Source organism: Petaurus breviceps, unplaced genomic scaffold (genome assembly GCF_028583685.1).
Source record: "Petaurus breviceps papuanus isolate PSGF00001 unplaced genomic scaffold, PetGlider_PUasm1.0 220, whole genome shotgun sequence".
Taxonomy (NCBI): Eukaryota; Metazoa; Chordata; class Mammalia; order Diprotodontia; family Petauridae; genus Petaurus; species Petaurus breviceps.
The window spans coordinates 13,690,394-13,718,081 of NW_027185876.1; the positions used below are offsets into that span (position 1 = coordinate 13,690,394).

At 39.1% G+C, this 27,688-nt stretch overlaps 1 protein-coding gene across 1 annotated transcript; it reads right to left on the minus strand.

Annotated features, from left to right (window-relative positions):
* Positions 1 to 1,915: 1,915 nt before the first annotated feature.
* Positions 1,916 to 12,573, minus strand: LOC138166191 (low affinity immunoglobulin gamma Fc region receptor III-like). Its single transcript, XM_069094627.1, has 5 exons — positions 12,471 to 12,573; positions 11,116 to 11,136; positions 10,568 to 10,825; positions 6,973 to 7,227; positions 1,916 to 5,888 (listed from the first exon to the last, which is right to left on the minus strand). Exons 1-5 carry the CDS (start codon positions 12,505 to 12,507, stop codon positions 5,722 to 5,724), a joined length of 738 nt encoding a protein of 245 aa, XP_068950728.1. The 5' UTR covers positions 12,508 to 12,573; the 3' UTR covers positions 1,916 to 5,721.
* Positions 12,574 to 27,688: the final 15,115 nt, after the last annotated feature.

Sequence of the window (27,688 nt, forward strand, 5' to 3'; positions counted from 1 at the left end):
GGCTGTGTGTGTGTGTGTATGTGTGTTTGTGTGTGAAAGTATTATAAGCTAAGCCTGGTAGACTTGAGACCTCTATAACAGTGTCCCCTTAACAGAGGCTACAGCTTATAGAATCTATGCATGGAAAGCATTGTCATAAGAGTAGGCCTGATGGTCTTGAGGCCAGAAAGACAGTGTCCCCTTAACAGAAACTGTAAGCTTATATAACATACATGTGTAAAAGTACTGAAAATAATATTTTTCTAAGGCTAGCATAGTTGTGTGCCCAAAAAGAATATTTTGTTCACTACCAGTTCATTTTTCTCTTTGACATGCACCCCCCCCCCCAATAATATTTTTTCCTGGCCCCTATATACAAATAGGTCAGCTCCAGGGGCAACATCCAAAATTAGAGTATAAGAACTCCACTCTCAGCTGGAGCACACCGTTCTCTCTAGGGGGAACATTCTTCTTACCAGAGCATGCCCTTCTTGCTGAATGGACTCATGTCTCCAGACTCCCCGAAGCAATGACACTCTTATGGGACTTATACCCTATGTTAGCATGTGTGAATTGTAAATCAAGTCCCTTTCTCTCTCTCCCCTTTGAACTGAGTACCATTGTTTTACATATTATTCTCAGCAACCAAACTTTAACAGGTCGTTTCCCCTGATATCTCTGGCTGGCCCACGGGCATCTCTTTAGACATATATTGGGTACCCAGACAAGGACTTAACCTATTGACAACTGAACCTACATTGGAGGAGTATGACTATGTGAACCTAGTCTTAGAAAGCAAGGGTTAATGGGAACCCTAAGTCCTCCTATGAGGGACTTCCTCATGCCACAGGATTGTCACAAAACAGAAGGCTGTATGACTTAACTTGTGGGGAAACATACTAAGACTCCCTTCCCCCATAACCTGTTGCCTCTTTAGGCTATATATCACAAAATTTTATCTGGATAGTATTTTATTCTGAAGTCCTTGGTTCCACTAAAATGAAGAATCCTAATCAACATTTCTTTCTCATTTCTTAAACTAAGTCCTGCTCTGAATTTATGTATCTATGTTTTGTCTTATTGTGGAATTTTGTCTTTGGGGGAAAATATTTTAAATTGTGAGTGAATATTGTCTGTGTCAGGGATAGATGTTCAGAGGAAAGATAGATCTTTGTCTCTTGATTTTCTCTTTCTCTCAGCAAGGAAGGGAAAGGAACACACATTTAATAAGTACTTACTACGTACCAGGCACTGTGCTAAGCATTTTACAAATATTACATGATTTGATGTTCACAACAACCTGTATGGTAGGTGCCATTTAATCCCCATTTTAGAGTTACAGAAACTGAGGCTGAAGCTAAGTGACTTGCCCAGGGACATACAGCTATTAGGTTTCTCAGGTTCAATATGAACTCAAGTCTACCTTACTTCAGGCCCTGCCCTCTGTACTATGGCACCACTTAGTTGCCTCTGAAGAGAGCTGCTCAGGCTTGGAATAGTTTAATTAAAAAATTGTCTTTGACCAATTTGTGTACAAAATGCAGTGTGCTGAATAATTTTTCCATACTACAAGGAAGCATTAAAGAGATGGTGCAGCAAGACAATAGAATTAAGGCAGTGCTTTCCACACCAAGGTAGTAGCTGACAACTGAATGAGCTCAGTTCTTACATAGCATCAGTCCCATCCAGTTTAATTGAAGGCCAAAATCACTGCCAGGTGAGTCCTCCCTATGGGCCAGGGCCAGGAAGGCTTCTCCCAAAGAAGTTCCTTGTCCCTTGTTCCTCATGTCATTGACACTGTGCTGGCTGCAACATCTGGACTGGATTGGTGAAACTCAAATTCTTAACCCAGATTGGAGGCTTTTCCCTCTGAACCTAGAATGGAAAAGAATAAACAGGCCAAGGACATTCCATTTCTTTTTTTTCCTCCAGCATTAAAAAAAAATGTATTTATTTACTTTTAGTTTACAACCTTCAGTTCCACAATCCCTGGAGTTCCAAATTTTCTTTCGCCTCCCTCTTCCCCCTCCCCTCCCCGCCCCCAATGGCAGCATGCAGTCTGATATCGTTCCACCAGTACCTTTGCATTAAACATTAGTAAAGCAGTAAGGAAGAGTTATAATCAATGGAGTGAACAATGACAAGGAATGGACAAAACAAAACACAAAAGAGGGAGCAAGGAGTTTGCTTCAATCTGCATTCAGACTCTGTAGTTCTTTCTCTGGATGTGGATGGCCCTTTCCATTATGAATCCTTTGGAGTTGTCTTATACCCTTGCATTGCTGAGAGGAGCCCAGTCTATCAAAGTCAGTCATCACAGATACGATATGTCTGTAATTGTGTACAAAGTTATCCTGGTTCTGCTCTCCTCACTCAGCATCAGTTTATATAAAGGACATTCCATTTCTCAGAGGGACAAAAAGCCTTCCTCCTTTTTACTTGGTCTCACTATATGCTGTAAGGAAAGGAGTCACCTTGCTCCTCCCAGATACAAATGAAGCAGAAACAGTGAGAGCTTCCTCAAGCCTTTTAAAAAGGCTGATGGTTCTGGCTGTTCATTCACTCCTCCCAAACATGTGGCAGGCAAACTGGGATCAGTTAAAGCATCTTCATCCATGCTCATACACATCCATATATACATATATGGGTGTGTCTCTGCATACAGATATGCATAGACATATATATAAATTTGGTTTATTTCATTCTGCATCAGTTCATATTGAAATGTCTTCTTAAAGCTTCTCTGAATTCATTATTTTTGTGGCAAAATTTCATTTAGTTTAACATTCCCTTATTATATATAGGCCTCTTCTTTGTTTCCAGCTGTTTCCTCTCCTAGAAAGTCTTGTGATGAATATTTTGGTGTCAATTTGACCTTTCTTTCTGTTTTTAACTTCACTGAAACATTTGCCTTGGAGTTTCCTGTTCAGTTCTAAGGTTAAGCTTGTTCCCTCCTACCTTCTCCAACAACTCTCTCCTTTCAATTATTTGCTCTACTCCAAATGTCTGTAATCCCTTTCCTTTTACTGGCTCCTTTTCTTTTGCTTTCAAGCACATGTGGCTTTTCCGCCTCTTAAAACTAAAACAAAAACCTTATGCTCTACTCTACTTGACCCTCTAGCTTCTCACCTAAAGGCAACCATGTGCTCTGGTGGATAGAGCAGTGAGCTTGGAGTGAAGAGGAACTGAGCTCAAATTTGACCTTAAGAAAGTCAATGAACCTTTGTCTGTCTCACTTTCTTCATTTGCAGAAGGGGCATAATAATAATTCCTAACTCTCCAGGATTGTTGTGAGAATCAAATGAGACATTTGTCAAACATTTAGCATGGTGCTTGACGCATAGTAGGCACTTAATAAACGCTTATTCTCTCCTTTAGCTTTTCTCCTATTTACTGGTGAACTTCTCAAAGTAGCAGGGTAAGTCCACTGACTCTGCTTCCTGTAATGTAATGCCAAGGAAAGGCAACTTCCCAGGTTCAAAATACCAGCATAGGTGCTCTCTATTTTATTCAGTAACAAACCCAGAACAGAGAAGATCAAAACATGACATCATTCAAAATACAGCATTTACTAAGTGTGATTAAATAATCTCCAAGGCCTACCCCACCCCAGGACTTTCCAATCATTCAATCAATTACAAAGTCTCTGTTCCAAATACTTCTCCACCCCTAGGCTATACCTTAATTAAGTCCACCACAAAGCCCCTCTTCTCAAATGGAGATTAGTTTCCAAACATAAGTAAAATACATTCATTTGCTCAACCATAGAACACAAAAAGGTCAAAAGTTCCCCACCCCTGGATCACAATTGAATCTACCCCAGAGTTACATCAAGTCTAAACACAGCACTTAATACCCAAATGGAGGTCTTTTCTTCATCTTGACAGGAGGCAAGTTCTCAGCAATCTTAGTTCCTGGGGAGACAAGGCTTAGCAAGGCCATAAGATACATTGCCAGTCCCTTCATGAATTTATCCTCTGTCTGTAGAACAGCCCTAGAACCCCTGAACACATTAGCAAAGCCCTCTCCCAGGATTTCTGTAAACATACAACAAGAAAATCCTTCTTCAGGGCTTCTGAACCAACAGAAAGGCTCCCAGACCCCTGCAACAACAGTACTGTCCCTCACCAGTGGACAGTATTCATTCTGTCTGCAGGACAGTCTCCAGACCCCTGCAACAACAGTACTGTCCCTCACCAGTGGACAGTATTCACTCTCTGTCTGCAGGACAGTCTCAGGCCTTCTTAACCAAATGCCAGGTTCCAGGACTTCTTCAACAGGACAGTCTTTCACCAGTGGACAAATCTGGCAAAATAACATCAAAACAGACAGACAAAGTACCAGCAAAACAGCCATGTCTCCTCAGTCCTTGGCAGCTCAGGGGGCAGGTCTCAAAAGTCCAGGGCAATTCAAAGCGGCCACCAGCAATCCTCTTAGTCTCTCTCTCTCTCCACGAGGTGCTGCTTCCAAAAAAGATCTTGCGCCTCTCCCCAGTGTCTCTCCAAATCTACGTCACCAGCTCCTCCCAATTCAGGACTTTCTTTTCACATCAACAAGCCCATCCCACAGGTGGGATTAACAAACTCTGGGTTTTAACACAATCAATTTGAAAACCAAGCCAATACAGGGGAATCTTTAATTGCCATTACTATCACACTTCCTGAACCACCCATATTCTTTAACATCCTAAAATCTGGTTGAAATTCTCAGTACCTAATGGACATTGTGACATCATCAACCTGTAGGGTTATGGATAAGGTCTCATTTTTGCATCTCCATAGGTGATTATTATAGTGCCTTACACTCAGGGATTACAAATAAATATCTGTTGACTAAATGGATTGAAAGGGGATGTTGGGAGACTCCTTTGAAAGGAGATGGTATTGGGGTTGAAGTCAAGCCAGGAATATGGCAATCTCCAGTAGGGTTAAGCAGCATAACTAAGTTGGAAATCAGATAAGTTACATGCTTTTAAAAATCTATTTTCTATTGTTAATGTATTTTGTCTTAAAATGTTAGTCATTTTCCTACCTTGTAAAGAAGAAAAGCAATCAAATAAAAATATCTTATAAAGAAACCTTGTCTGTCACGTATACAACATTCTATCCATGTAGTCCCCCTCTTCTCCACTATAGGGGAGAAAGTATAGACATAATCTTTTTCTGATGGATGAGGTGGCCTAGTCACTGGGTCTTAGAATACCTGCAGGATCCTTTGGCTCAGTCTCTTATTCAACTGTTTTACCTTTCCTTTCACAATTCTTTTTTTAATCTTTCATCTCTCTTCAAACCCCCAGTATCAACCACCTTCCAAGACAGATAGGTAGAACTACCTTCAACTCATGTATGACATATGCAGCCAAAATGTTCAATTGTTACTGTTCTACAAATTTATTTGCTTATATACTAAAATAATAATATTTCATAAAATACTAATAAAACAATTTTATATATTTATAGTGTCCTTCTGTGTCTAGGAGTCAGTAACAGTGCAGCCCTGAGCTCCTAGAAACTCAGCCATGAGAAGGGTGGTAACTGGAGCTGACTACTAAAGATACAGGAGGTCAGGGGTAGGGAAGAGTCCTCATTCCAAGCTTGACAGGAGTCACTCACTGCTGCCCTCAGGAATGGACTAAGAAGGATGATGACCAGGAGATGAGGAAGTAGACAGAGATGACTGGGTCGCTGCCATGTCAAGACTTCAGGCATTCTACAGGCTGATGAATCGGTCATCCTCAGGTTTCTAACGCCATCTGGTTAGAGGGCGCCTTGTGTTCTTCTTTGGACCATTGACCTCTCTCTGAAGTATGAAGTACAGACCAGTGTCCACTACAAACAGAATTCCCATCACAAGGTAGAAAAGGATGTAGTACCAGATTCTAGAAGATAAGGAAATGGATGGACTTGGATCTACATTTGTACAAAAGTAAGAGGCAAGAGGAAGAACCATTAGAATCCTGTGGAATCAACAAATAAAGTCAACAAATATCCATCAAACACTTGCTTCCTAAAGAAGAAAGAAAGAAAAGGAAGTCATTTGTCCTTGGGTCCGGGGAAGGATACTGTGAGATCCTCAGGGGGAAGACTGTTTGGATCCCTAAGGTGACCTGATGCTAAAGGTCTCAGCCAAGAGGTACTATGAGGGTCTCTCCTAGCCCAGAAAGAGAAAGAGGGAGGGAAGGAGAGAGGGAGAGGGAGGGACGGAGAGAGAGAGAGAGACAGAGAGAGAATAGTAAGACTGAGGTACTACACCTCTACCATACTCCTGTTACAACTGAATTTTGGAATAGCTGATACCAGTTATTATTATTATTATTATTACCATTATTATTGCTATTATTTATTATAATAATATTATTATTACTATAAGTTCTGGATCAAATTCCTTGATCTTCTAGCCCCATATAATATTTTCTTCTTTACCCCATATAATGGAAGGAGCTCTTGCCTGGGCCTGCAGTCTCAAAAGATGAACTCTGATTGGTCTTTCTGGGGATTCAGGAATTCAGGATTTGATCAGAAGGGCCAGATACCCAGTCATTTACCAGTGGAAATGGGGAGGGGGGTAAGTTGCAAGGATTCATATTAAAGTGTTGTGCTGGTCCAAATGATTGGCAGCATGGTTGAGTCAGGGAGCATTGGGCCTCAGGATTCTAAAAGATGGAGTGGGTTATATTGGAAGGTGACATTATTCCTTTCGATGGTAGAATCCAGAGTTGGGGAATGAAGGGAGAGGTATAACTTCTGTTCCTTTGCAGTCACATCTGAATGAATGATATCCCACTTCCCAAAAAGTCTTCTGTGGAACATAGGCACAAATAAAATAGGCAGGGAAGGTAGATACTTTCAGCCTTTGTGTTGGTAGCAAGAAAGGAAATTCACAGTGATCTGAAGTACCCAAAACAATCATTAACCCTCTGCAGATCCATTCTCCAAAGTCCCCTTCCCTCAAAGCCCCAAACCCTTCACTCTTCCCTGGTTGGGTGTATCTCACCTTGGACAGTAATTCTCACCACTCTTGACTTCTCCTTCCTATTTCCTATGTTTGCTGAACAGAAATAATCTCCACTGTCATCACTGTTCACTTGGCTGATGGAAAAGTTGGAATTATGTGGAAAAAACTTCCTTCCTTTGTCATTTTGATAGAACGTGACTTTAGAGATGCATTTGTTTTCCCAGCTGTGGCACCTCAGCACCATGGGCTCCCCTTTCATATAAACCAATTTAGAGGTCTGGAGTACCAGCCAGTCTGAAAAGATAAACAGAGACCAAGAATCTAGCAGGCCTCAACTCAAAGTAAAATCTCAAGTCATTCTAGACTGGGATGGGGAGAGATGGTAAGCTTCCAGGACAAAGAAGAATGTCAGGTGGTGAGGGGCAGTCAATCAATAGTATTGACTAGGTGCTATAGGAGACAGCACCTAGCTTTTATAAACAACCTTGTTGTCCCTGGAGACTTCCTGATTAAATAAGGTGGTAGTATAAACAACCATGTGAAAAGGTCATAGGATCTAAAAAGTACATAGAAATAAAAATAAATGCATGATGCTATCTATGATGCTGTCTTTCAAACATGGCAAAAGTGTGGATTTGTTTTGCTTGACTACATATGTTTGTTATAAACTCCCAAGCAGGGGAGTTCCTATTTTATCCTTATTTTTGTAGGTTAGTGGGGAACCACTGAAGCTTCTTGAGCTGTGGACTAACATGGTCAGGCTTCTGTTTTTTGGAAGATCAGCTTGGCCTCTATGTGGAAGGTGAATTGGAGAGAGGAGAGACTGGAGGCATGGACACCAATTAGTAGGCTATAAATAGTACAACTGGTGAGGCGTTAGGAGCCCCTGAACTAGGATGGTACAGTCATGTGAGTGGAAAAGGACAAGTGTGGAGTTAGAATCAGTAAGACTAGAGAACTGGTTGGATTTAGGAGGTGAGAGAGGAGACTGAAGAGGCCAGGATGACATTGCAAATCCCAGTAAGGCCCTTGACAGAAGCAGGGAAATTAGGAGGAGCGATGAGTTTAGGGGCAAAATGAGTGAATTCAGTAGAGCTTGAGATGTTTTTGATACATCCAGGTAGAGACGTCTAACAGGTAGATGGACATGTGGGACCTAGACCTGCGGAGGGAGTTGAGGGTACAATGTGTAGGTTTAGGAGACACCTGCATAGAATGAACCCACGGGAGCTGATGAGATCTTGGAGACAGAGAGTGCTGAGAGAGAAGAGAAGAGGGCACAGAACACAGCCCTTGGATGCACCCAAACATCAGGGCTCAACAAGGATCCTGAGAAAATCAGTTAGCGAGGAGGAAGATAAGAAAGAGGGGAGGAAGTAGCCAGAAGGATGGGGGGAACAATAGTGTGCAGTGCTGGAGAGGTGAAGAAGGATGAGGACTTAGAAAAAGAGAGATCACAGGTCTAGAAGGACCCTGAGAAGCCGTCTAATCCAAGCCTAGTTTGGAAGTGAAAAAATGAAGGCCCAGAGGGAAATAGAGATCGTGAACTTCGGTGGAAGGATGAGCTCATTATTCTGACATTTGTCACATGCTGCCATGCTGGCTCATTGCATGGTACTATGTTAGATCACTGGTAACTTTGGAAAGAGCAGTTTCAGTCAAATGATGGGGAGAAGTGAAACTGCAAGTGTTTGAGAAGCAGATGTAACATGAGAAAGTGTGGACAAAAGGAGACAGTTTGTCTTTAAAAAACAAATAAGATTTCATTAGTCTCTTGTTTTTAACTTTGCCTTGTTTTCTGCCTGTATCCCTTCCACCATATCTGCAAAGCATCCCTTATAACAAAGAACTTTCATTTAAAGAAAGAAGAGAAAAAATTCAGTAAAACAACCAATACATCAAACACATCTCACATGCTGTGTGAAGTTCCATGCCTGTGGATCTAATATTTTGGCTGTGAAAGAGCAGAGAGATGCAGAATAGCTTGTTAGGGATAGCAGGGTTAAGGGGATTTTTAAGGGTGAGGAGACTTCAGCAAAGAGGGAGCCGATGGGTAAGGAAATATTAGAAAAAATTAAAGGGAGAGAGAGATGTCAAAGGGACAGCTCCCATAAGAAAGAGTAGATTAAGGGATCAAGGTCACAGAGTGGTTGGTCTTGGGATTATCTCCAGTATTCTCTCCATTGAATTGCATTGTCACCTACATAGAGATTTTAATTGAAATCTTGAGAATGGCTAAATTCCCATTTATTGAGAATGAAAGAAGAGAAGAAAGAAAAATCCTAGTGGATCATCTGCATTTAGGGGTTGGAAAGAGGAAGCAGGCCAAAAGAAAGAGGCAGACACAAAATTATAATCATGGCATCTCATGGAAGTTAAAATTAAGGAAAGTTTCAAGAAAGACAAGGGTTGGTCAACACAGCCAAATGCTGCAGAGAAATTCGGAAGAAAGAGGAGAAAAGGGGAATGAATTTACCTCAAGAGAGTTACTGGAGAACTTTAATTAAGCAATTTCACTGAAGTGTTGTGTGCAGAAGCCAGATTGGAGAGAGGTTGAGGTATGACTGTACTATGTGCTTCGAGATTAAAAGGAATAGCAATAGAGATGACTTTTCTGAGAAGTTTTATGGTGAAAGGAAAGTGAAAGAATTATAGTTTAATTGAATAGCAGACTCTAGGAAACAATATTTTAAGGCAGGCAGGACTAGCTTGTTTGTACGTTGAGAAGAAAGATCTGATGGAAAGAGACATTAAAGATGTAAGAGAAATGGTGAGTGAGTAATACCTCAAGGGTAGTGATTAAGAGCACAGGTGATGGAGTTAATTTTGGAAAGGGGGTGTTGAATCCTTTTCTCTGAGTCAGGCAAGAAGGGTGGTTTGAAAGATGAGGGAGATAGGAGGGAAGCTCAGGTATCTCCTGTCTGATGGCCTAGATCTGCTTTGTCTGTGAAGTTGGCAAGGCAGGGTCATTTGTTTGATCAATCAGCAAGCATTTATTGAATGCCTGCTATGGGTCAGACAGTGTGTTAGGCACAGAGGGAAACACAGATAAAAATGAAAGCCTCACCTTTAAAGGGCTTGCTGTCTATAGAGGAGAAATTTTCCACATGCAAATAAGTATAGGCAAGATATGCTGCCCCTTTTGGATTTGGACAATTTTATTTGTGAAAAGGAGAAACATGCACAGTTTCGAGAAGACCTGAGAGAAATCAGACTCCAAGAAATGTACTTACTGAAGACAAAAATGGCCTCAGTGTGTTGTTTTCCAATACCTTGTTTACATATCACTAATCTGAGCTTAAGTAGGAAACCTGTACAATTTCATTTTTCGTGACTAGCGTTGGGGATGGTATATTCATAACCATATTGTATATAAATAAAATGATTATTTTATTTATCATATTTTACTTTATACATTATTATATATAAATAAAATTACTTTTTTTTAATAGGTGAGAACACTAGTAGTTGGCATGAGGATGGGTAAATCAGGGAAGTTTATTTGTGTAATTTTTTTTCAGCTCTATTCTTCAGCATGTAAGTAGGAGTGGAGTCTGTTTATGGTGAGAGAAATTCAAGTTCGAAACTTAGCAGTAAATTGGTTGGTTAATTGTAGGTCCCCTGCCCCACTCACCTGGGAAGACTTCAAGGCTCACAGGGTCACTGAGAGCAGACTGGCCTCTCTGGCATTGGTACTTCCCACTGTATGTCATATTATAGGCTGTGATGTTATAGTCTTGGATTTTAATGGGAATAATCGTGTCATTGTGGAGCCAAAGGGTGGAGCTGTTTTCAGAGATGCCAGACCCTTCACACCTCAGAGATACACGATCATTCTTGAGCACACTGAACCATGGTGGGTACAGGATCACTACTGACTTAGAAAGACTTTCTGGTGGTGGAGAGAAGAGAAGGAAAGGGTCTTTAGTCTTCTCTGGAATACAAATGAGCTCTCACTTATAACCCACAGCCAGACTTGGACAAATGTGGGAAAAAGGTCTTTGGGCACCATCTTTCTAGGTTGACTCTAATGGGAATCTGACCAGAAAAACAGAAAGTGAAACCCTATTGAGAGTAGAAATTGCTGATCCTATTCTTTATTTAATGGAAAACTTTTCGACTTTCTATAATTGCTAGGCTCTGAGAATTCTATTATTTTGAGAAACAAAGGAGCAAACTCACCTGCTTTCCTGCCAGTCAGAACTACAAGAGAAAAGAGAGAAGAAGTTAACAAGGCACAGGGGGGAGCACAGAACACCTGGAACATGTTTAGCCCAGGCTGCTTTAAGAATTCTGCTTTTTTTCTTTTTGATTTTTTTGTTTGTTATTTTTGGAGGGGGGAAGGCAGGGCAATTGGGGTTAAGTGACTTGCCCACGGTCACACAGCTAGTAAGTGATTTAAGTGTCTGAGGTCAAATTTGAACACAGGTCTCCTGATTCCAGGGTCAGTGCTCTAGTGATTGTGCCATCTAGCCACCCCAAGAATTCTGTTTTATAGAGAAATGAAACCTGCCTCCCTTTAGTATCTTGTCCCATCATCCTCAACTCTGTCCACCTTGCCGATAATGTAGGACTTACTATGTGTCAGGCACTGTGCTGAGTGCTAGATGAATACAAGCTCATTAGATCCTCACAAAAATTCTGCAAGTCATTGTCCCCATTATACATATGGGGAAACTGAGGCAAATAGAGGTTAAGTGACTTGCCTAGGGGTCACACAGCTAGCAAATGTCTGAAGCTGGATTTGAATTCAGCCCTATTTCCATTGCACCACCTGTCTGCTTTGATTATGCCTACCTGCTGTGATCCTCAAGCACAGAAAACAACAACAAACAACACCGCTGAATTTTGATCCAGAATGTTAGAATATAATTTTAGATCTCTAGGAGATATGTTATTTTTCTGCTCCAACAGCTTTATTTTACACAGATATAGTAGATAGAGCTAGAGCTCTGGACTTGGATTTAGGAAGTCAGATTCAAATCCTGCCAAGACAAGCTATGTGACTCTAGGCATTTCATTTAACCTCTCTAAGGTCCATTTTCTTCTTCTTCTTCTTTTTTTGCTTTTTGGAGAGGGGAAGGTAGGGCAATTGGAGTTAAGTGACTTGCCCAAGGTCATATAGCTAGTTTTGTATTAAGTGTCTGAGGCTGCATTTGAACTCAAGTTCTCCTGACTCCAGGGCCGGTGCTCTATTCACTCTGCCACCTAGCCACCCTATTTTCTTCATTTTTAAAAAGGAGACAATAAAAGCACCAAATTTGCAGGGTTATTGTGAGCATCATATAAGGTAATGTATGTATAATACTTGGCAAACCCTAAAGTCTCATTTAAATGGGAGCCATTATGACCCAGGGACATACAGCTCACCCTCCCTTTCCCTATTATGTCCATCCTGCCAAAGATGAAGCCCTTTTCCCATCCCACCAACCCCCCAAAGAGACCAGTGTTCTTATCTGTACTTGTAGAAAGTCTCTGCTAGTCCCAGAGACCAAAGATACCCTGCATCTCTCCCAATCAGAGTAACTGTGACTCACCCAGAAGCAGCAAAAATGGCAATAGCGTCAAAGACATTCTGCTGGGATGAAACAGACCAGACCAACTGAACTGTCCACTGCTTCCCTGGGACAGGATATGATCTAACTCAGGCTTTTAGAATGAATTAGAAAAGAGGAAGGAAACCAACATTTCCCCTTCCCCCACCCTATCTATCACCAGGTTGCTTTTCCCGGAACCAATCTTGGTTTTTATAAAACAAAGTCCAGTAGACTGAAGTCTCTACACCTGACCTCTGGGAAGTAATACTTCAACGGGAGAGCTGTTATCATGCACCTCAGAGTGAGCAGAATCTGACCCTTGGCCTGAGGAGGTATTTTGGGTAAAACCTGATATATACCACATGGAAGAAGGGTGTGAGTGGGATTTTGGCTGGGACTTGAAGGAAGCCAGGGAGGTAGAAATAAGGAGGAAGAGAATTCCAGGCATAGGGGACAAACAATGAAAATTCCTGAAGTCAGAAAATGGAGTGTCCCGCACAAAGAACAATAGAGAGAAGACAGGAAAGGGGGGAGGTTGGCAAGTTATGAAAGAAATTTGAAAAACAAATAGATTCTACATGTGGGGAGGCCTTATGTGTTACAAGGGCTAGCCTGTGTTGTATGGCAAAAGAGAGCAGAAGATTAAATCAACAAAATAAGTGAGCAAGTGAAATCACAACAAAATGAGAAGAAATAAAAAAAGAATAATCAGAGCATATTATAAAGTAACATGCTAACAAAAGTGAAAACATAAAAAAGAGGAATACTTTAAAAACTCTAAAATACCCAAACTATCAGAAGCCCAAATGGACATCTTAAGTAACCTAATCTCAGAAAAGGAAATTAATTTACCTGTGAAAGTGCCACCAAAGATAAAAATCTCCTAGTACTGGTGGATGCACAGGAGAATTCTGTCAAACTTTTAAAGAACAATCAATGCCCCAAATCCATAAATTATTCTCAAAAATTGAGAAAGAAAACACTGCCAGAATTTTTTTCTTTTTATCTATCTATCTATCTATCTATCTATCTATCTATCTATCTATCTATCTATCTATCTATCTATCAAGGTTAAGTAACTTGCTCAAGGTTACATGGCCAGTTATTTCTGGGTGTGGTGCTGAGTATCTGAGCCCGGATTTGATCCAGGTCATCCCGACACTGGAGCCGGTGCTCTTATTCGCTGAGCCACCTGGACTCCCCGAGAATTCTTTTCTAAGACAAATATAGTCCTAATACCTAAATGAGGGAAAAGCAAACCATGAAAAGAAAACTATATACCAATATAACTAATGAACATTGACTCAAAAATATTTTAGCAATATCTTGTCAAACCGACTACAATGATTTGTCCAAGTAATTATTCACTCTGAACAAATTAGATTGGTGCATAATTCATATTTTGGAGAGGTTTGAGAGGTCATGGGGAGCAGAGAAAATGTCTAATTCTCTACCTTGTTCCTTAGCTTTTCAATGTGAAATGCAAAGCAGAACTTAATACTTCAGATGTAGCCTAACCATGGCAGTAGAATGATTACCTTTCTCATTATGGACATTTTTACTCTTGAAATGCAACCCAAGATTGTAGGACACCATTCCTGGGATCACAGCCTAATATTTCCTCATCTATAAAAAGAGGGGCTTGGACTAGAGGCCTCCTAAGTTCTCTTTTAAATCTAGATTTAGGACCCTGTATCATAGGATTTAATTATACAAGACTTTTTGCTGTCCACTAAAAACCACATTTCTAGGCATAATTCTCTCATCGTCTACATGTGAAATTGGGTTTGAAACCTAAATGAAGGACTTCCCTTTTTAACTCTATCAAATTTCATCTTATTAAGTGGAGGCCTTCATATTATCTACTTTTTTTTTATTTTAAAGGCAGTCAGGGTTAAGTGACTTGCAAATGATCACACAACTACTAAGTTTCTGAGACCATATTTGAACTCAGGTCCTCCTGATTCCGGAGCCTGTAGTCTATTGACTATGCCACCTAGCTGCCCCTGTGTTATCTAGGTTTCAAATTCCCTTTTCCTTCTCTGCCCTTCTCATGATACCTGTTATATAGTATGCTCCATTTCTATATTCTCCAGACTTCTCTCTTCAGTTCAGGACACTGGCAAACTTTCCTTCCTCTGTAGCCTAAAGAGTGACCTCTGGACAATAATGAAAAGAACCCCTTCTCTGCCACCAATAAAAGAGGTCAAAAATTAAAGGTGAAATTAATAAAATTGAATGTAAGAAAACCATTGAATTAATAAATAAAACTAGGAGTCAGCATTGTGGAAAAAAATCAATAAAATAGATAAACTATTGGTTAATATGATTTTTAAAAAGAGAGCAATCAAATTAGTAATATAAAAAATGAAATGGCTGAATACACCACTAAAGGAGATGAAATTAAAACAATTATAAAGAGTTATTTTGCCCAATTATATGCCAATAAATATAACAACTTAAGAGAAATAGAAAAATATTTACAAAAATACCAACTTCTCACATTAGCAGAAGAGGAAATAGAATACCCAAATAGACCTATTTTAGTAGAAGCAATTGAATGGTCCATAAATAAGCTTCCCAAGAAAAAAAACACCAGGACCATACAGATTTGCAAAGGAATTTTACAAACTTTTAAAGACCAACTAATTCCAATATTAAATAAATTATTCAGAATAGTAGGCAAAGAAGGGGTCTTACCAAATTTCTTTTTTTGAAACAAATATGACACTGATACCTAAACCAAGTAAAGTAAAAACAGAGAAAGAAAATTATAGACCAATTTCTTTAATTAATATGGGTACAAAAATCCTAAAATAAAATACTAGCTAAAAGATTATAACAACATATTGTAAAGATTATGCCTTATGACCAAGTGGAATTCATACCAGGAATGCAAGGATGACTTAACATAAGGAAAACTATTAACATGATTGATTCTATGAATAATAAAAGTAACAAAAATCATGTGATAATATCAGTAGATGCAGAAAAAGCATTTGATAAAACACAACACTTATTTCTATTAAAAACACTTGAAAGTATAGGCATAATTTAACTTTTTCTTAAATTGATAAGAAGCATTTACCTAAAACCATTAGCAAGTATTATTTGTAATGGGGATAAGCTAGAAGCCATTCCAGTAAGATCAGGTGTGAAATGAGGTTGACTGTTACTAACTTTATTCAATATTGTACTAGAAATGCTAACAATAGCAATAAGAGAAGAAAAGGAAAAAGAAGGAATTAGAACATGGAATGAGGTGATAAAACTATCTCTTTTTGCAGATGATGTGATGGGAAATCCTAAAAACTCAACTGAAAAGTTAATTGAAATAATCAGTAATTTCAACAAAGTAGCATATAAATAAGCTCGCATAAATCACCATCAGTCCTATAAATTACCAATATGACCCTACAGAAAGAGATAGCCAGAGATACCCCTATTTAAAATACCTGGGAATACACCTACCAAAACAAACATAGGAGCTATATGAAAAAAAAAACATAAAAAAACTTTGTACACAACTAAAATCAGATTTAAATAAATAGAAAAATATTCATTGTTCATGGGTTGACAGGGTCAATATAATAAAAATGAAATTTTTTCCCCCAAAATTTATATATGCAATATGCCATTCCAATTAAACTACCAAAACATTATTTTTCAGAGATAGAAAAAGTAACAAAATTCATTTGGAAGAACAAAAGTTCAAGGATATAAAAGGAACTAAAGAAAAAAAATGTAAAGGAAGGAAGTTTAACAGCCTGAGATCTCTAACGACATTACAAGGCAGTAATTATCAAAAGTATCTGATAACTGGTTAAGAAATAGAAAGGTAGAGCAATAGAACAGAGTAGACATACAATCTACAGAAGCAAATGAAGATAGTTACCCAGTATTTGATAAGTGTAAAGACTTAAGTTTAAGGGATAAAAATTCATTATATAGTAAAAACTTGTTTGGAAAGCAGTTTGGCAGAAATTGGGCAGAGAAAATTATCTTAAACCATTTGCCAAGATAAGCTCAAAATGGACACAGGACCTAGATATAAACAGAGATATTGCAGGAAAATTTGAAAAACATGGAACATATTACCTAACAAACTTATGGAGAGCTAAACAATTTATGAACAAGCAAGAGATAGAGAGTGTTGTGAGATATGAAATGGATAAATTTGATTACATGAAATTAAGTAGGTTTTGTAAAAATAAAACAAATGTAGCCAAGATCAGAAGGAAAGCAGAAAACTGTGGAGAAAATTTTATAGACAGTTCCTTAGATAGAGGTCTCATGTCTCAAATATATAAAGAACTTTGTCAAATCTATAAGAATACAAGTCATTCACTAATTGATAAATGGTCAAAGTATATGAACAGGTAGTTTTCCAAAGAAGAAATCAAAACAATTTGTAGTCATGTGAAAAAATGTTCTAAATTATTATTAATTAGAGAAATGCAAATAAAACAACCTCAAGATATCATTTTATGCCTATCAGATTGGCTAAAATGATAAATGGGAAAAATGACAAATGTTGGAAGAGATGTGGAAAAATTGGGACTTTAATTCATTGTTGGTGGATCTGTGAGCTGATCCAACCATTTTGGAGAGAGATTTGGAATTATGCCCAAAGAGTTATTAAACTTCCTCTATCCTTTGATCCAGAAATACCACTATTAGGTCTGTTTCTCAAGATGACTAGGGAAAATGGAACATAACCTACATGTTTGAAAATCTTTATAGGGGCTCTCTTTGTGGTGGCAAAGAACTGGAAATTATGGGGATGCCTGTCAATTGAAGAATGGCTAAAATTATGGCATATGTTCATAATGGAATATTACTCTGCTATAAGAAATGATGAGTTCAATGATTTTAGAACAGCATGGAGAGACTTCCATGAAATAATGAAGAGTGAAATGAACAGAACAAGAGAATGCTGTATACAGTAATAGCAGTACTGTTATAAGAACAATTTTGAACAACCAAATCATTTTGACTATTAGAAATACCTAAATTAACCTTAAAGGTCCTACAAAGGAAAATGCTATTTGAATCCAGAAAAGAATATTGCTGTGCTGTAGGAAATGATGAGCTGGCTGATTTAGAAAAAACATGGGAAGACTTGGATATATGAAGGAAGATGCTATTCACCTTCAGAGAAACAGATGATTGGAGGAAATAAGCACAGTATGATCTTACATATAAGTGTATGAGTATATATGTGCACATATGTGTATGTTTATAGATACCTATGTGTATGTATGTATGTACACACACACACACACACACCCATGCCTAATTGTAGACTTCTTTAGAGTGAGGGGGTAGGGAAGGGAAAAAATAAGGTAAAAAGTGCACAGTAGAGGAAAAACAACAATAAGGAAGTAAAAAAAAGCTGGGCAGCTTTGAAAACAATATATTTATTATATAGGTTTTTTTGAAATGGAAATTTATTGTTTTGTATTGAATCCTCTCTTATGGTCTGCTGGGTACATGGCATTTTTTTTTTATTTCATTCAAAATTCTCCTTTTGCATTTAAGTGTAATTTTTTTTAATTGCCAAAAAAATTAAATATACAAAAAAAAAGGAAGTAAAATAGAAAATCAGAAATGCAACTGAAACTACAGAGCCAATATGACTGCAAAACTAGGAAGGCCCCTGGGAATATGAGTAAGGGAGAGGAAGGAGAAAGTTGTTTATTTGTGTCCTCCAAGCCAGATAACATAAAAGTAGATCAAGAGAGTCCAGCTGAATGACTGGGCAGGTAACACTAGGCTGAGGCCACAGGGGCTAGTGCTGTGGTTGCTGGTCAGTCATTTTCAGTCATGTCTCATTCTTCATGACGCCATTTGGGGTTTTCTTGGCAAAGATATTGGAGTTGTTTGCCATTTCCTTCTCCAGATCATTTTACAGATTAAGAACTGAAGCAAATGTGGTTAAGTAACTTACTCAGGGTCAAACAGCTAGTTAGTGTCTGAGGCTGGATTAAAACTCTGCCACCCGTTGCCACCACCCAGCTGCCCCTTTCCTTTGCCAATATCTCCTCTCAGTGTTTTCTCTGGGTCCATTGCTCAAAGATTATCTATCTCCTCAGGAGGGGAACTAGACTCCCAGGACTACGCTTCCATTTTCATCTCTGATTCCTGAGTAACAATGCTATTTTTGGCTTCCTTGAGGGTATCTTTCCCAGAAGAGGGAGAGGAAATAAAAAATATGTTTAGAGTGAAAATGTGAATCAAATATGGAGAGAGCAGTTTTGTTCCCAAATGTGAAAGAACTAAAAAGGAAGATACAAAATGGAAGAGTTAGAAAGGAAAGAATGGAAAGGAGAATTGATGCCTCAGAACATATAATGAAAAATCTCACAGCAAAACTGAATGCCATGATAATCAGTTTGGGCTGCACAGAAAGCAACCTTCCAATGAGACAAACAAGAAATATTAAAGCAAACTCAAAAGACTAAAAAAAGAAGAAAACTTTTAAAATCTTAATCAAAATAGCTGATAAGGAAAGCAGAACAGAGAGATATAGTTGAAAAATCATCATACTCTCTGAGAATCATGACCTTGCTTACTATATTTCTAGAAATTTCGAGAAATAATAAATGAAAACTGCCCAGAACTCTTAGAACCAGAGGACAAAGAAAAATAGATATAATCTACTGGTCTCCTTCTAAAAGAAACCTTAAAATGAAACCTTATAGGAACATCACAAACAAAATCCAGAACATCCACATCATAAACAATATTATAAGTGGCCAAAAAGAAAGAGCTCATGTACCAAGGAACCAAAGTCAGGATCACAAAAGACTTCATATCTAAGACTTTTTTTTCTTTTTGAAGGCCAATTGGGGTTAAGTAACTTGGCCATGGTTACCCAGCTAGCTGTGTGTGTGTGTGTGTGTGTGTGTGTGTGTGTGTGTGTGTGTGTGTGGGCGGGGGAGGGGTGTTAAGTGTCTGAGGCCGGAACCTAACTCTGGTCCCCCCGACTCTGGCGCCAGTGCTTTACTCACTGCACCACCTAGCCGCCCCACAGCTAAGACTTTAAAGAAGAAAAGAGCTTTGAAGTCAACATCTGAAAAGGCAAAAGATAAAGGCTTACAACAAGCATAACATGTCCAGCAATATTAAGTATAATCTAATAGGAGAAGAAATGAGTCTTTAATACAATAGAGGATTTTTAAGCATTCCTGATGAAGAGTCCAAAATTGTATAGACATCTTGAAATGGAAATAGAATTACCAAGACAAACATAGAAAGGTATGTGTATGCATGCATGCATGCATGTATACACACAGATACATATGTGTACATTTACATATACATACATGTTAAATTGGACAGGAATATGTGGAGATGAGTTGTTTGCATTCTAATGGAAGATGAGAAACAAATGTCTTCCCAAAACCCTAAGATCTTTAAGCGTCCTAAAAAATGTAAAGAGAGGACCTATGGGTGGTTTTGTTCTGTTTTGATGATGATCTTAGGAGAAGACAAAAATGTGAAGGATATAGAGATGACACTAGATAGGAAAGGAGCAGGGAGAGAAAAATCACTATCCTATAAAAGAAGTCTATAAGGTAAAGACTGCATAATCATGGAGGAAGGAGGGGAAGAAGCATCCCACGAACCTCATTCTCATCTGAAATAGAGAATGGCAAATGGAACACAAATATACATACACACAAATATTGGTATAGAAATACATTAAATTAAAGACGGATATAGGAGGGGACAGGACAAGGGAGGAAGAGCAGGATAGGTAAGAAAATAATCGTGAGTAAAACAAATTCAAAAGTTGAAGAGAGGAAAATGAAAGTATGTCTGAAAGGAAAGGAAGGAAGAGGAAAAAGAGGTTCAGTGTGGGGAAGGGCAAGAGTTAAGAGACACAACAAAGAGTAAACAGGTTGTTTCATTTATAGGTCCCATATGTAAGGCAAACTCTAGGGAAAAGGCTAGTGGAAAAGAGTGAGGGAAATACATTTTTACAATCACAATCCTGAATGTGAATAGAATGAATTTACCCATGAAACTGAAGAATTTAGCAGAGTGGATTAGAAACCATAATTCAACCATATGCTGTTTATAAGAAATATACTCGAAGCCCAAAGACTCATACGGAGGCAGGGAATGTCTTTTGCCTTTCTTCATACCCCTGGTGCACAGTGCCCACCGTGTAGCAGGTTTCAATAAATGCTTATTGTTTGACTGAATAGGAAAGACGTTACATGTTTATCAGCTACACATGATATGTCTGCAAAAATTGAGTACATATTTGACGTAATACGTGAGTATATCACAAAGCCTTCACCAAACACGTAGAAAAGCAGAGATACTAAATTCCCAATTTACAGACAATAATTCAATAAAATGTATATTCATTAGAGGGCTCTTGAGAAAAAAAACTGAAAAGTAATTGAAAACTAAATAGCTTCTTTTGAAAGAAATAATAGGCCAAAGAAAAATGATAGAAATAAGATAAAATTTCATCAAAGAAAATTATAACAATGAGACAGCACACCAAAAGCTTATAGGATACAGCCAAGGCACTTATTAGAAGAAAATTTATATCTCTAAATGCTTTTATATCAACAAAAGAGAGAAAGAACAAATTAATGAAAGGGTATGTAGCAAACAACCCCCCCCCCCCAACAATCTTGAACAATCCCCATTTAGGCAACAAAGTAGAAATTCTCAAAATTACATATCAGATTAGTAAAACTGAAAGCAAAAAGACCATTGAACTAGTAAATAAAACTAGAATTCAGTTTTTTTGAGGAAAAAAAAAACCCTGGGGCATCTAGGTGGTGCAGTGAATAGAGCACCGGCCCTGGAATCAAGAGGACCTGAGTTCAAATCCAGCCTCAGACACTTAACATACTAGCTGTGTGACCTTGGGCAAGTCATTTAACCCTAATTGCCCTCTGCAAAAATAAAAAACCCACATTAAATAATTAGCTAATCTGACTTTAAAAAGAAAAGAGAGAAAAAATAAATTAAAAAAAGAAAAAAGAGGAAAACCAAATTATTTGTATGAAAAATGAAAAAAGAAAAGCCACAACAATTGAAGAAGAAATACAGGAAATTATGAAAAATTACTTTACCATTCAAAATGATTATAGAACCTCATACCTATTAGATTGACAAATGTTGGAAGAGATGTGGAAAAAATGAGACACTGATACACTGTTGGTGGATTTGTGAACTGATTCAATCATTCCGTAAAGCAATTAGGAACTATGCCAAAAGGGGTATAAAACCATGTACCATGTTTCCCCGATAATAAGATTTATTATTACTTATTATTTTTTTGGACAGAAAAACACCAGAGGGCTTATTTTCAGGGGAGGGCTTATTTTAATGAACATTGACAGCAATTTTAATAAACAGGTAAATGTGAACAAAAAAATGTACCTTTATTCAATAAGCAAATCACTGGGGAAGAACAGGATGACGCGCTCACTGCTGCAGCTCTGATTGGATGCAGCTCGGAGCACGGCGTGCGTTTTACCTGGGGGGGGGTGGACGGTGCATACAGAGGGTACCGTAATGTAGCGTGTAGCTCAGGGGATCACCTTCAGTACAGTAGCAATCTCAATAGGGCTTATTTTCGGGGGAGGGCTTATTTTAGAGGAATCTTACACAGTAAGGGGAGGGCTTATTTTCGGGATAGGTCTTATTATCGGGGAAACACGGTATATACTTTGACCTAGTAACACTACTACTAAATCTGTATCCCAAAATAGATAAAAACAAAAAGGAAAAGGACCTATATGTGCAAAAATATAGCAGCTCTTTTCTGAGGTCAAAGGATTGGAAATTGAGGGGATGGCCATCAATTGGGGAATGGCTGAACAAGTTGTGGTAATGTGATTATGACAGAATACTATGGTGAAGGGGCAAGGAAAGCCCCTCTGTGAGGAATAAGATTATACAAACCAAGGCCCCACTCAATATGACTTTTCTATTACCCCAAGCTATTTGGGAACAGAGGATCCTGAGAATGTGAGATCTGCTCTTCTCCTGGGACCCTGGCCAGGTCCTTGAGAAGAGATATGGTAACTGTCCAACTCCTGGAACTAGTCATTCCAAGGAAACATTGCTCTTGGGGGGGCCTTGGAGAAATTGGCTTCCATCCCAGGCCTCACACAAGATATGATGCTTTCTAGGAACACCTGGGAGTATGCCTTCTTTGTATTCAGCACTACTTAAAGTGTAAGATTCAGACCCCAAATTGGAATCTCACTCATGGAGGACACATCCTGCCTGGGACCCTCCTGAGTGGGACCCTGATGGCTGTACCCGGGATTTCCCAGTTTGAGTGGTCAGGTGTTGGTGCTTCCCCCAATTGGTGATGATTGTTAATATGTATATATATGTATGTATATATATATATATATATATATATATATATATAATAGTTGCTCTTATCTTACTATTCCTAAGCCTTTTATTCTATTATCTCCTGTTTCCTTCCCATTCACCTATATTCTAAATAAACTATATTGGATCTTTTGAAGTGCTTAGTGTTCGGATCATGCAAATCCTGAACCTCCTTAATCAGACATATGGTACCATAAGAAATGATAAGCAGGATATTCTCAAAAAACCTGGAAAGACTTGCATGGACTAATACAAAATGGAATGTACTATGTGCAAAGTAACACCAAGTAAGATGATCAGCTGTGAAAGACTCCGTTATTCGGGGCAGCCAGGTAGCACAGCAAGTAAGAGCACCGGCTCCAGTGTTGAGAAGACCTGGAGATCGAATCCCGGGCTCAGACACTTAGCACCCACCCAGAAACACCTGGCCGTGTAACCTTGAGCAAGTTACTTAACCCCAATTGCTTTAGAAAAAAAAAAAGAAAGACTCCGTTATTCTAGAAATACAACAATCTGAGATGACTCAAAGGACTTACGATGAAAAATGCTATCCATCTTCAGAGGGAGAACTGAAGGTGTCTGAATATAGACTGAAGCATATCTCTTTAAATTTTATTTTTCTTGAGGTTTTTTTTGTTTTTGCTTTCTTTCACAACGTGACTATTATGAATATGTTTTGCATGACTATACATGTATAACCTTTATCAAACTGCTTGCATCCTCAAAGTGTGTTGGGGAGGACTGGGAGGTAGGAAGGAAGAGAATTTGGAACGCAAAATTTTGAAAACAAATGTTAAAACTGATTTTACATATAATGGGGAAAAATAAAACACTAAATCAAAAAATGATTAGAGAAACTATAACATATTTGGGAATGTATTATATACAAACAAAATGGATAACTTAGAGAAATGAATGAATACTTTCAAAATACAAAGTATCCAGATTAACATAGACTATTTAAATAACAATATTAGAAAAAAATAAATTGAAAAAGCTAAGAACTACCAAAGGAAAAGCTGTAAGGCCAGACTGCTTTACAAGTGAAGTCTATCAAATAGTCAAAGAACAATTAATTCCAATACTCCACAAACTGCAATAATGAGAAAACAAGACACCCTTTTAATCTCTTTCAATGGTACAAATATAGTCTTGATACTTAAATCAGGGAGAAACCAAAAAGAGAAAGAAAACTACAGAGAAATATCCCTAAGTAACTCTGATGCAAACATTTAAAATAAAATGTAGTAAATACAATACAATAACATATCAAAAAAGATTGTATACTATGACCAGATTGAGTTTTAAACATAAATAGGGCTGTTTTAATGTAAGACATACTATAAATATAACAAATCACATTAATACACATAAGAATTAATATGATTATATCAATAGAGGCTGAAAAGGCTTTTTAACAAAATTTTGCATCCATTCCTATGAAAAACTCTAGAAAGCACAGGAATAAAAGTCTTAATAAAAACCACTTTCAGAAATTAAACATACATTCTGAGGATACCAAAAGCATATCCTTCACCTCACCCCATGGAGAGACTGGGGAAATGAGTAGGAGAGAGAAGTGCTGTCCCTGTATTAGGAAGCCAGAGATTATAACATCCTGATAGACAGTAAGTGCAGAGATACACAGCAAATGCTTAATGAGCATTATTGAATTAAATTGAGATCATCTGGCAAATGGGAAAGCTGAGGCCCAGCCTGCTGAGCTGGCTTATCCAACATCTTATTACTAGTAAATAGAAGAGGTACTGTTCAGACTTGGGCTCTCTGCCTTCAGCTCCAATATTCCTTCTATGGCTCCAAACCACCTCTCATCCCAAGATGCCTTTGAGGCCCCTTCCCCAACCCACTCCACATTCCCTGGGCAAGGAGATTGGGCCCCAACCAGAACAGCAGCACTGAGATGCCCACCTCCCAGGGGAACAATGCCTGCCTAGAAAGGAGTGATTATAAGTGACATTCCCTGACCCCTTTCCCAGATACCTCTTTCCGAATCTCCTGCATGCCTTACCTGCCTCCTGTTCACTACAAGCCAGATTCAAATTGAACTCGAAACCTTTAGCGCCAAGAACTCTACAGTGGTAATGGGGTTCTTATGGCATTGGTGAATCTGATGTGGTAGTGCAGGATCATTTTCTCCTCCTGAGGCTTCTTAAATGCTTCCAGGGAGAGCACAGTCAGAAGACTAATGTAAAAACCAGAGAGGTTTCCATTAAAGCATCCGACTTTTTTTTTGTCTTTATTAATTTGTTTACTTTTAGTTTATGAGATATAGTTCCACAATCCCTTGAGTTAAAGCACCAGACTTTTCAAAAGCAGGCTGTGACAAAACAGATGCCTGAGGCCCACTGCCTTCTGCCCCAGGACCTTCCATTTCCACACAAAACAAGGAGGACTACTTAGGGATAGGATAAGGAGATTGGGGGCACAGAGACACCCTATCTCATCACTTGTAGATCATCCTGACCTAAGGGGAGATTCTCTCCTTGTTCAAACCACTGAGGCCCCTCCACCTAGCACTCAGGTTATTCAGGGGAATCTGGTTGGAAGCCTGGGAAGAAAGAGAAAGGCAGCCAAGTGTGGTGTAAAGAGGCCAGATTAGAAGTTGGAGGACTACTGTAGTTCTGACTCTGCCCCTTTCTATGGGTGTGACCCCAGACTTAACTTTCTAGGCCCCCATTGCCTCATCTGTAAAGTCAGGAGACTTTGTTAGGTGACCTAGAAGATGCCTCCTGCTCTAAATCTGTGATCCTATGAAATTTCAAGCACTGCTTTCCCATTTCCACCACCCCACACATAACCTGTCTCTGACTAAGGGCACCATTGAAGAATCCAGTGTCCCCACTGGATTCCCAGTCAAGGAAAAGGATGTGGTCATTAGTAAATTGAGAGGATTGTCCAGAGAGAGAAGAATGCTGAAAACTAAGTGGCATAGCTGGGGGGAGTGTCTCAGAGGATCCTCAGTCTAGATCTTAGTGTCTCTTAGTGACTATCTTTATCCCTGTCTCTCTGTTTCTTACTATGTCTCTTATCATATATTTGTTTCTCCATCAGGTTAGGTTTTTCGTGTGATAAATTGTGATATTTTTATTTATCAGATTTGTAAAGCACTGTTCCTAAACTCGACGCCAGAATCTATGGAGTAAAAGAACTCCCTCGTTGTGTTAAAGAATTTCACGGTTATAGGTATGTGTATGGCTGAGGATTCTCTAGGTCAGGAAAAAAAAATGGTATTGATCCATCCATCCATCCACCTGATGCACCACCTCTCCTGGCCTGAGATCTGGAGTACAGAAATACCAAGGTCTTTGTACTTTTTTACTTCCCATGGTCTCAGAAAGCATCTCATTGAGTGGTGTGTGGCAGCTTGAAGGGGGTGTCTGTTTCCCCTTTAATCAAACCCTTTCCCCTGTCCCCTGAGGAAGGACAGGGTTGGGATCTTGGCCAAGAAGAGAACCTATTATATAAGAAACCAAGGGGAACCACATACCTGGTTCCTAGTTTTTCCTGTAGGAGCAGCAATTAACAGCGATCAAAACCACTGGGACCAATGTTACTGTAACCACATTCACGGTGCTCAGCTTCCCTCCTGATCCTGGGAGAGAGAGATCTCAAGATACACAGTACTTCTTCATCCCTACCTCTACCCCTTCTTACCCTCCATTACTGCTAAATCACCCTTGCCCCAGGCTTTCCCTTTACTACTCCCTTATCTTTCGTAGTCAACCACCCTCCTAGTCTCAGCCTCCTTATTTTCTTGGCTTCTTTTAGTCTCAGCTCCAATTCCACCTTCTGTAAGAAAGTAGCCTTTCTCAGTCCCCCTTAATTCTACTGCCTTCCCTCTGAGAGGAGCTCCAATTGTTCCTGTATTTACCTGGATTATATAGAATTGCTTGGATGTTATCTCCCCAATTAGATTGTAAGCTCCTTAAAGTCACAAACTGTTTTTTCTTCCTTTGTATCCAGAGAGCTTAAAATAGTATAGGACCTGACACTTAAGAAATGCTTGTATATTTTTTGTTGACTTGATCTCCTTCTCTACACTGACAGAGGACTTCACTCATATCATGGCAGAGGAGCCCCAAAAGCCAGAAGAAAACAACACTCCTCAGGCCTCTCTTCCAAGGAGAGACCATTTGTACAGGCTTCCACAGTCTCTACTGTCCTAATTGTCCTGAAGGAGATGACCTGGGAGATGACAGAGGATAGGTTGTGGGCTTCTGGGAGTACTTTATAAGTTTTTTGCATGGATGATCTGCTTAGGGGTTCCACTGATATTCTGGGGCCAGCTCAAGAGTCATTTAAAAGCTGTCTTCTTAAAGCTTATCACTTGGGAGCTGTGGTCTCCAAAGGAGGTGAGCATAGAGAAACTGGACCTCTGGCTAGGACTGCTAAAACCCCTGCCCATCTGACCTCATGATCAAAGGCTCTGCCAATAAACAGGGTTTGTCCCTTTCCGGGCTATATTGTAAGCAGATTACAACTCTTCCCTTCCCACTCCACCTTACCAGAGCCTCCTTATCCTCCACTTACTACTGGAGACCTGCGGTTTCACAGAGCTGCTGAGGGCAGTGTGTTCTGTCCTGCACTGCTATTTCCCCACTGTCTTCCATGTTGACAGCTGAGATGAAGTAGAAATCCTGGTGGATGGAGAGAGCTGACCCATTGTGCAGCCATTCAATGAAATCCTGTCCTGGGGTCTGAAACCCTTTACAAGTAAACGTCACATTTCCCTCTTGGAGCACATTAAACCATGGGGGGGGCAGGGTTCCAGGGTCAGTTCTGCCCTTGGGGGACCTAATAGGTAGAGAGGAGAG